The 10,807-nt window shown below is 35.9% G+C and overlaps 1 protein-coding gene and 1 long non-coding RNA gene across 5 annotated transcripts; one reads left to right on the top strand and one right to left on the bottom strand.

Annotated features, from left to right (window-relative positions):
• The first annotated feature begins 256 nt into the window (after nucleotides 1-256).
• Nucleotides 257-1,865, top strand: LOC140184668 (uncharacterized). The gene is made up of 2 exons (XR_011881857.1): nucleotides 257-1,079; nucleotides 1,168-1,865. It is a non-coding gene; the product is annotated as an uncharacterized lncRNA (long non-coding RNA).
• Nucleotides 1,866-1,958: 93 nt separating this feature from the next.
• LOC112800921 (alpha-amylase 3, chloroplastic) lies at nucleotides 1,959-10,411 on the bottom strand. 4 transcript variants are annotated; one of them, XM_025843377.3, is made up of 14 exons: nucleotides 9,841-9,982; nucleotides 9,673-9,731; nucleotides 9,404-9,534; nucleotides 9,059-9,113; nucleotides 8,840-8,965; nucleotides 8,588-8,690; nucleotides 8,085-8,446; nucleotides 6,871-7,577; nucleotides 6,071-6,260; nucleotides 5,761-5,867; nucleotides 4,548-4,797; nucleotides 3,812-3,934; nucleotides 2,908-3,075; nucleotides 1,959-2,379 (listed from the first exon to the last, which is right to left on the bottom strand). In XM_025843377.3, the coding sequence occupies exons 2-14, from the start codon at nucleotides 9,673-9,675 to the stop codon at nucleotides 2,221-2,223; spliced, it is 2,484 nt and encodes an 827-aa protein (XP_025699162.1). In that variant the 5' UTR covers nucleotides 9,676-9,731; nucleotides 9,841-9,982; the 3' UTR covers nucleotides 1,959-2,220. The 4 variants fall into 4 exon arrangements, with proteins under 4 accessions (XP_025699162.1, XP_025699160.1, XP_025699159.1 ...); XM_025843375.3 differs by lacking the exon at nucleotides 9,673-9,731 and having other exon boundaries at nucleotides 1,959-2,373; nucleotides 9,841-10,409; XM_025843374.3 differs by lacking the exon at nucleotides 9,673-9,731 and having other exon boundaries at nucleotides 9,841-10,407.
• Nucleotides 10,412-10,807: the final 396 nt, after the last annotated feature.

Below are 10,807 nucleotides of genomic sequence, written 5' to 3'. Positions count from 1 at the left end.
AAGGCTTTCGACATGAAGGTTAATCTCCACAAATCAAAGGCTCTATGTTCAAAGAATGTCTCATTTATTCACAAGCATATTTACTGGTATCTCTAGCATCAAATTTACTCAGAATTTAAAAAAGTATCTTGGAGTAGATCTTAGTCACTCTCATGTCTCTAAAAGAGGGGCACATAATGTTATTAAAAAGATCCGAAGTAGACTTTCTAGTTAGAAACTCTTATCGCTCCCAAGAAATATGGTGGCCTTGGTTTTAGAGATGCTCACTGTGTGAATTTGGCTTTGTTAGGCAAGCTGGTCTGGCAAATTCTTTAAGGATAAATTATGGGTTACACTCATGTCAATAAAAAACATAGAGCATTGTTGTAGCTTGGATTTTAAGATTCCACAAACGCTTCTAACTATTGACATAGTGTTGCGTTGGCGCTTAATTTTTGAAGGATGATTTTTCTTGGTGTATAGGCTCCCTTCATCAATCAGTTTGGCATGATTCTTGGAGTCTTCTTAGGTATATTGGAAAACTTCTCTCTTTTGTCCACATTTCAGATATTCATAGTAACCTAGAAGATATTTGTTTTAATTTTGTTTGGCATTTGGATTCGTTGGCCACTCTTCTTTCCTTGGATATTAAAAATTTCATTCTTAGTATGACTCCTCACATTGGTGGTAATCCTGGATGGTGGTGGTCTTCATCCTCTACCAAAACCTACTCAACAAAAGAGGGATATATTTGGCCCTTGCAAAGGAAATACCATTGGGATACCCACATCAATTGAAACTGGTTGTGGCACCCAAAAATTCCAGAAAAATTGAAGGTTCTTGTTTGGCTCTGCATCCAGGAACTTGCCACAGTAGCTTTTCGATTTCGGTGCGAGATAGCAATGCCGGATCTCTACCCTCGCTGCAATGGTCAAAAGAGTCAGCTTATCATTGCTTTTTTGAGTGTTATTGAGCTTGAAACGTGTGGTCCATTCTGGGTGTGTCCTTGTTCGGCATCAGCAGCTCTATGACTGGTTTAGTGAACCCCTTGGATATTTTCCAGCGTCGGATGGTGCAAGCTGATTTCACTTTTTTCGCAGGTATATAATAGATTTGGCGTAATAGAAATTAGCAAATTTTTAATCCCGAAGAGGAGTGGTCTGATCATAAAGTTACCTTCTCTGCCAGGAGGCTTGCTCAGGAGCTGGAAAATTTCAGCCGCTCAAACCACCTCCTTCATGAACCTGACCTGATGATAGTGTGGTTTGGTCTCCTCCTCCAAAAGATATGGTCAAAATAAATTGTGATGCCAACATTTACCATGAGTACAATCTTGAGGGATTTGGTTGTCTTCTTTGGGATAAAAAATAGAACTTGGAGAAAAGGTTGCTCAGGATGTCTCCCTAATTGGAAAATTTTCAGGTGTGAACTTTTTGCTCTTTGAAGGGATTTGGTTCTTACTTGGGAATGTGGGTTAAAATCATTCATATAATCAAAACTGACTCGATGAAAGTTTATCTAAGACTTCAATTTGATTCTGATCGGCCAACTAACACTGATGGTGATCTAGTGTTGAAAATTAAAGAGTTGGCTTTGAAATGGAAAGTTCATTTTAGTCTAGTGAGAAGGGAAGCAAATTCAACTGCTGACCTGCTAGCTAAGAGAGGGGCTTGGGATGGGATTGATTTGGTGGAGCGGCTGGAGTCTTGGCAACAGTTGCGAGACGTTTTCGGTACGGACTTAGTATTGCCAACTTGATTCTTGTTTTGTATTTTCTTTTAGCCCCTATGTTCTAATTTTTTTCAAAGACACCAAAAAAAAAAAAAACACATCAACATAATCATCACCGTAATATAATCATTTTAGAATGACCTTTTACACTATTATCCATTAAGAATCTGAATATCCTACTATTGAAAATATAGCATGTATACAACTCATTTCTTGACTCCCCCCCCCCCCCCCCCCCCCCCCCAAAAAAAAAAAACACATTCACATTCAGCAAGTTCCAAATAAGCTTGCCAATCTTGCCTTTGGAGGTAATCGACCTTTTTACGCAACCTTCTTGGTTGTGTTGCTTAGATGGCTATGTGACTAATAGCGTGACAAAACTCACTCTAATATTGGAGCCTGCCATATCCGAATTTTACAGCATATTATCCTCGAGTACATAAGCTTACTTTCTTGTTCATAAACATACTATATACCTTTCTATATACTAATGAGTAATGATGAAATAAGTTATTTTGCCTCCCAAATTTTATAGTCTTTTCCCGCAATAGCTAAGGACCAGTTTTGGGAGCCAGCAGGGGGTTCAAAGTGGCCAGGTCCAATCTTCATGGCAATTTTTTCATCAATGATAGATGCATAAACATCCCATTCTGCCTTAACAATCTGAACCTTAAAGCATATGCAAAGATTAAGGTCAGTTTTCCAACAATATCAAATCTTCAGTATTTGTGCATAACATCATATTAATTAACAACTAAATAATACCCTCACTGTTTAATTAAGAGAATCATGAACTTGTAAGCATGCATATGATATTTGTTTCTACGTGCATGCACATACACAAGAGAGTTTAATTTCTAAGCACTATCAATGTTCAATATTACATAGGCATTCATCTAGGTATTGTTACATAAACAAAAAATAGTTTATAGACAATTGGGGTAAAGTTAACTAATTGTGTGTATATAACAACACTTGATTGGATGTTACTGTCAATTCATAGAGGATTTTAATTAAACTCTATACTATATCTTCCAAGCACTATAGAGAGCAACAACCAGAAAGATTATAAAAACAACTATTAACGAAAAAAGGATGCATACCAAAAATTCATAACACCACACACATTCCCAAAAAATATTGGAAAGTTTCCTATACATTACCAGTATTCAAGCACGGATATATTCTTATACTTACCACACTCCTGCAGTGGATCTTGTTCCTAGTCCTGATAGATATAAGTGTTCCTACTTCTGTTTTATTGTGAGAGAAAATGTGGTCCAAGAACACTGATGGAGTTCCAGGGTGAGTAAGAATGTAAGCATATCCCTCCATTTCTTTTCCACTTGGAAATCTCCAATGACCCTTCAGGAGAACATATTAAAAATATTTTACTTGATGTTGATAAAAGAGAATTAATACTTTTATCATTACCAAACCATAGCAAAATGATAAGGGTTCCTGCAAGCATCATAACTTCAGTATGATATCTCAATACTAAAATGCTTATTATTCGAAATTTGGCTTCATTGTATTAACAGTTCCAAAAGAGTTATCCGAAATTCACTTACAAATAGCTAAACAATTAACAAAAGCTTCAATCTTATCTACTAATATTTTCTAGAGATTTTTTATGATGAACTCATGGATAGTTATATAGATTTTATGTAAAATGCGCTAAGAATATCAAGGTATAATCAATGAAATCCATCCCTATGGAAGAGCAGTCAAACAGTGAGTGTGTGGAAGATGGTTACTGTGATGATGTGGTAGTATATAATTTGGTGGTCTAGGTAAAACTTTAATACATTGAAGTCCACACAAATTAAACCCGTAAGAGAAACTTTTACACAAATATCCATTCAACTATTACCATATTTGCAAAAGTAATCACCTTTTACACCTATTACTTGAATGATTATTCAAAATAACGTTTGCTCATCAAAACTAAAATCAAAATATTACAAGGTTTGATTGATTAGACTACTATTCAACTAAATATTTGCATGCAATAATGCAGATCTACACCAAAAGTCTTAAGAAATTCCAAGCAAAATGACTAACAATAAGTTTTGAATTTTGCCAAGGTGCAAGTTCAAACCTGGGTGGAACCAGTGTCATGATTTTCAATAAAGGTAACAGCATGAGATGGCCACCACCCCATAACTCCTGGTGGATTTCCACCACTATCAGACAATCGCCAGTATTCACATCTTTCAAATGCCTAAATGGAGACAAATTTCAAAAATACGATTAAAGATTAAAGTGCACGAGAAAGTAAAGTACACCCTTGGAGCATAACTTCCATTGTGTGCAAGACTTATCAAATGATTCAATTGAACTTAACCCCTCACTAATTGGTCCATCAAATCAAAACTTAAAAATACATATAAAATACAAGGTAGGACAAGTTAAGCCCTTGTCAGCTTTTTGCTGGAATTTGTCTTTATTGTGTTTTTGATAGAGGCCAATTTGAACTACCTAGAAATAGATCCATCTATGTCCTAAAATCCTTTTGATGATATAGCAAAGGGACTAGCTTGTTAGACATTACGGTTGATCGTCTTTTCTATTCTCCAGGAAAAAATAAGCGGCGCCAATTCTCAAGGTTTTGTCAGACAAAACAAATGTTAACAGCATGCATATGCTAGAACAATGTCAAAAGCACATTTTTTCACCCTTTCAAAAAATAGGTGAAACTTGAGGTAAGTAAACCATTGAAATAAGTCAGCTCTTAAACCGTGCAAAAGGGGTTAATGGAATGGAAAATACAAAAAATAAAAATAAAAAATTGAACAGACGCTGTTAAAATAAGAAATGCCTGAGTAAGTGTTTACAGAGCGAAGAATCCCTTTGGTTGTAACATCAAATGCACCAGCAGTGCCATTGGTAGCATTGATCCAATCAACTATCCTCTGCCTATGAGCATCTTGATTATGATCCAATTCACCATCTGTGTAACTCAGGGAATCCCAAAACTCTCCTACAGCAAAATAAGGGTCACTTGCCTGAATGTAGTCCTTTACATAGCCACCCCAAAATCCTCTGGCAAAGTCAAGCCTCCATCCATCATATCCAACTTCTTTTCTGAAAGTCACAAAATATAAGAAACTGGTATGCTCTATCCAAACCAAAATAACAATCATAATAGAAAAACATAATTTTAATGAAACTTTACAGGACACAGGAGTAGGACTAGTTAGGGCCACTAATCGACAAAGTGCAAATGATCTCAGATATCTGATTTTTATGAGAAAGAGAGTCCTTCCGAGCATCTAAATCTGTAATGCTGTTCAGTTTAGCTTCCTCAAAAGAAAGATTGGAGATACCTATTTGTAAGGCTGTGTTTTGAATTTTGATACTATCCCAAAACAAAAAATAATAAACCTATTTATGTCCCAAGATAGTTTTTCTCTATATTTTCGGTCCACCCAGAATATGGGAACAGTGGAGACAAGGTTTCTCCATCTCTATGCCTTAAAGTCCCGGTCCTACATGTACTGGGATAGTTACAAATCGGGCTTAATAGGTTGTCCATTTGGGATCAGCAGCAATTCAGCAACATATATTCATCGATTTAGAAATACTACTTAGTATAAAGACTCCACTGTGCTTCTCTTCCCAAAAATAGAGAGAACAAAGGAAAAGAAGAAATGGGCGGACTATTGGTCAGTTGACTATTACACCATAAAGAAGCACACAGAATTCATTATGAATACTTCTAAATTTCAAATCTATCCCTGACATTTTGGGAAAGCAGAGAGTAAATAGCATGCCTAATCAAGTGTGTACCAGGCCAACAGATAGCTATTGGTCCATAGTCAAGACATAGCTCATTTTTAACATATTACCAAACAATTCCATCGGATTCTAGCCCTACATACGCCTTGCCACCTTTCTAAGGTAAGATAATAGGGAAACACGACTCATAATTTGACTAGAATCTATGATCTACCAAAAAATTTGATTGTGCAACTGTATCAAAATTTTCCCTGACAGCACTTCGGTTAATACTAAGAAAGAAAAAAAGAAGGGGTATGAGATATCAACCTCAACCAGCATAACCATTCTATAATATCCTTTCTCACAAATTCCTGTGAATGATCAATATTTGGTGCAGCATCAAAATTCTCTCCACTACTCTTGTTTCCCCTACCCTGTATGGCAAGGAATGACATCAATTATGTATCAAAGTTCACCCAGCAATATAACAATATCATACAACCCGGACATTCACCAGGAGTGTTATAGAGAAAGTAGAGAACCCTTTATCTGATTCTGATTTAGGATTATTACTAATTAATACGAAGTTAGAGAGAATAAATTACAAAACACACATCCAGAACTTTCACTAACAAACCTGAAAATGAGGATCATCAGCAACAATTGCACGTTCATCCCAGTTGAGACGCCCTCCAAATAAGTTCCAAACACCGTTAGGATTCTGATAATGAGCACAACGGTGATTTAAAACAGCATCTCCTAAAGTTTTTATTCCAAGTTCATGAAATTTTTTCACCAAATCCTTCAGTTCATCAATGTTTCCGTATCTGATATTTATTAAAAAAGAAAGGTTGTTACAACTCATGCACCAGTTCCTTTTCTTGAATGTGTTTTGCTGGTTATCTATCCTTTGAGTTCAAGATTAAGACTATGTTTGGATTGGTGGAAAGAGATGAAAATCGAATGGACTGAGACGGAAAAAAAATTAAAAGTTTCATCTTTTGAATACATAATAGTGGAAACTATGGAATGGAAAAGCATGAAATGAATTTTATAACATTTCGTCATATTATTTTATTTTTCTTCGCCCAAAATGGGGAGAAGCGTAGAATTCCTCATTTTTTTCCCCTTCTCTTATGACAAAACTATGCATTCCATTCCTTTCTACACTAATTTCTAAATAATGGAGTGGTCACTTTACTCCATTCCATTTTGAATATCAAAACAGCAGGCATGGATCTCCATTCCATTCTACTCAATTGTTTCCTCATGTATTATATAAATATACAGATGAAAAACCACAGTATCTGCTACTCAATTTAGTGAATGATGGTCATATTTGGAGTGCAATTTGGATAACACTAGTCCTTCTATTATAAGTTCTAAAATAAGATTAATGCCAGCAACTAAATGGTTATACTACTTTTGACGTAGTACCTTGAATTTAAGTTATATAAATCCCTTGGCATGTATCCTTCAGGTGAAACAGACTCAGTGCACGGCGGTAGCCAAACTACAGTAAAACCAAGTGATGCTAGCTCTGAAGCCTTATCCTTAAGCTCCACATACCATCTTCCAGATTTATGAGATTCCCAGTTAAACCCTTGGCATAATATTTCATATCCCGTGCCTTCTGCAGAACATACTTTTGGAACTAGAGTCGATATTCTTGATCCAACAGCAGGTTCAGGTTCCACAACAGCGGCCTCAGGCTCCACAACAGTGGCCTCAGGCTCTAGTGTAGAAGTTACATCTGAGAAAGTTGAAACCGAGCTTTTGAACATATTATAGGCTTCAGCAGCAAGTCTTTCAATTTCTTGAAGAATGCTTTCTTGTGGCTCTTTCGATTTTATCTTTCTGTTCTTATTAGCGGAAATGTCTGTCACCAAATTCCTTATTTCGCCGAATATTCCATCAGTAAATGAAAGGAAAGAAGCTTCTTGACTTGTCCCCTTGGTCACTTCCCTCTCCACACCTTCTGGTTGGTCCTCTTTATGAATGCTATTAGAATCCAAGAGAGAGACGTAAAAGTCATTTCCCATGCATTTGAACCAAGTTTCATTTTGCTTAAGAACAAAAGCAAATCCTGAAAACCCTTCGCCTAAAGTGATTTGTAGAGAAGATCCTTTTGTACTGTCTCCTGCCTACAAAATAGGATGGCCAAATAGATGTATAATGAGAAAAAGAAAGAAAAACATTTAACTACAACAATAATGCCTATATCCCCATCAACAAAATATAACTCAACTTTTAAGTTTTTAAAAGAAAAATAATAAGGGAAAATAACAAGAGCAAGTACAAAGTTCTTGAATGCAATGTTGCTTCAATAGTATGCATGTATCCATTAAGGTATATAAACTTACACCAGTGTCTAAAAAAGAAACTGTAGTAAAATGAAAGAGAGAGTACAATGCATCCGGTCAGTAGTCTGCATATAATTTAAACAAAATCAACCTCTTGCAACAGAAAATCACATGGTGCAAAAATCAAGTTTAAAGTCTATTGGAAGTATTAAGCATGCCTATATCTTCATAGAATGCATGAATGGTGAGGACCACGCCAGCGGAAGAACAGAATTCAAATTATTTTGATAGCTTAAGGCTATGTTCTAAAACATTGAAAGAAAAATTCACAGTTTGTCAGCACTGTACCTGCAGTTGAGATCTCAAAGCTTTGTCTTTATACGGTACTGTTCCTGGTGGATGAGGACCAGGTGGAACTTCCCACCTTCTTGAATTGCCCCTGCAAAGTCCCCAGTGAAGTACAATATCTCCAGGTAGGTCAGTTTCTAAATATAGGACATTTTTTAATGTCTCAGACTGATAACACTTTTTAACAGAGACAGTAACAGAGTTATTGAAATCAATCTCCTTTGTGATAGGCACTTCTATACAGAAACCTTCTAGTTGACCATTTTCCTGTTTTGGATTAATTAGCTCACTGCTTTTATCTTGATCATTGTGAACTGTTGTTATTGACTTCAGGAGAATGTTAGATATCTTTGTCAAACCTCCTACAAGTAATGAAACTACAAATCAGGAGCTGCATCACAGGATAATGATTAATTTGATACCCTCAGAGCACTAAATGAGAAGGTAATATACACTTTATCAGCAAAGTAAATAAAATCACAACATGCAATGATTTCAGAAACCTGGCCATAAACTAAAGCCCCTTTTAGGTGTCTTAAGGTATTTGAGCAAAGGAACTTTGAAATCTCTTCCCTTATATTGATGCCAAGCTCCATTTTCGCCATCCTAAATCAACCAAATTCGGAAAACCAAAGTAGCAAACGGAAGCAGCGAAAGGAAGAAAAACAATGTTCAGTCAAAAGGATTCCAAGATCCATCAAGTTATCTACTACTAACAACAAAACAGATACAACTTGTAATTGTTAAACCTAAACCTTGAGAACAAAATTAATTGTGGAAATTTTGCTGTCGGGCTTAAGATCAATCTTGACTTCATAAAATGTATCTCCTTCATCAGCAGATATTGATGACTTTTTCAGGGGTGTCTCTATTGCATAGTCCTGAAATTTTTACTTTCCAACTCAAACTTTTGCCATGCGAATAATGAGCACGCAGCATAAGTGATCATGGCAGGCCATGAAGCCATTGTCTACCTTTATAGTAACAGATCCAGGCGGTATCATATCACAAGGAGGTTTATCCCACTCCCTGCAAGAATCAAGAACATTATAGGGTCACTAACATTATCAATTAACATACAACAACATGGTTTTCAAACTTAAAGGAAAGAGAGTTCTTAGAGCTTATTTGTTTTGTGTTTTGTCTTCATATTTTCTTTTTTCATGATTTTAAAAAATATAAGCAGTGTGAAATGATTTGAAAATAATTCTATTTAGTTATTTATTTATTTATTTTCCTCACCAAATTCCGAAACAAAAAATACTCAAAATGAAAATAGTAAATACAAAGAGAAATCAACAATAATATGTACTAAGTACCTCCCAATGTCATCAACATAGGAAACTCCCCAATGAAGAATCCATTTTCCAGGTAGATTGCAACCCACTGTAAGCTCCCAATTCCTCAATTCCTTACTCTGATCTAATCTCACGAAAATCATTCCCTCCATCTGCAAGATTTCATTACAATCAAGACAACAATCCCGTAATGGCAAACGCCAAAATATGCTGAGATACATTCCACTTCCACACAAGGCATGTTAAGTTACAAGTAAGGGGGAAATTTTGTAACATAAGTTGACGGATACCATTATCAATCTTTTTTTTTTCTCTTCCGAGTATATTCCCCAACAATTTCTTAGAAAACCTGCACATACTCATGCATAGACATTAACAAAAACACATAATATGCATATCAAAAATATTTTCGTGTTCAAACAACATTGTTTCATATATTAGAAGGTTAAGTTGAGAACCATTTGCGTTCTCTTGATTGGGAAAATCTTGGTGAAAAGCAGATCATCAGAGCATTGATGAGGGGAGGATTCCACGATAGGCGTGCCGATTTCAGAAGCAGCAACCACATGAGAAAGAAACCTATGGCGGTGGAAAAAGGTGGTGGTGGAAGAAAATGCATTGTTGTTGTTATTGGTGGAAAAGCAAGTGAAGAAGGGTTTGAATTCGTGGTGGTGATTGGAAGATCGTTGTTGAATTGGAAGATTATTTTGTCCGCCGCAAAGGTGTAAGAGTGGGCCTATGGTGGTGAAGGTTCCCATTATCATGAATTGATGATCCCTATTTCTTTTTCAGTCCCAGCAAAAATGAAAAAGCGGTTAATTGGAGGAATGAAATGAAGATACTTTGGATCAGCATGAACATGCTTTGTAGTACTTTGCAGTTTGTAGTAATTTTGTACTTTCGTTTGGAGTGTCACACAATATAGAATTATAGATTCCATAATCCATACTTCCCGATTGGTTAGAATTTCCTTTTTAGGAAAAAGAAACAAAATGAAATTTCCCGAAAGCAAAAAGAACCATTTTTCAGAAAAAGGACGTGTAGAATGAGAAGGAATTTTGTCTTGTCTTGTATTAACTAGTGGATTAATAGAAACAATCTATTAATCGATCTATTTATAAATTCAATAGGAATAATAATAAATATAATGGTTAGCTAAGGTGGTAAAAATAAATTCAATAGGAATAATAATAAATTCAATAGGAATTTTGTCTTCTCTTATCAGGCACGCGTACGCGTTGCTATGATTTTGTCTAAATCGCGCGCACGCGTCAGCTGTGCGTGCGCGTCGCTGTTCGCTGGTTGTCTCCTTTATGTCTTGTGCTCCTTCCCTTTTTGCAAGCTTTCTCTCCATTCTCTAAGCCATTCCTACCCTATAAAGCCTGAAACACTTAATCACACGAATCACGGCATCGAATGGTATAA

The sequence above is a fragment of the Arachis hypogaea genome, chromosome 5 (genome assembly GCF_003086295.3).
Source record: "Arachis hypogaea cultivar Tifrunner chromosome 5, arahy.Tifrunner.gnm2.J5K5, whole genome shotgun sequence".
Lineage (NCBI taxonomy): Eukaryota > Viridiplantae > Streptophyta > Magnoliopsida > Fabales > Fabaceae > Arachis > Arachis hypogaea.
The sequence above is the reverse complement of the archived record's forward strand: the minus strand, read 5'-3'. Positions and strand labels throughout refer to the sequence as shown.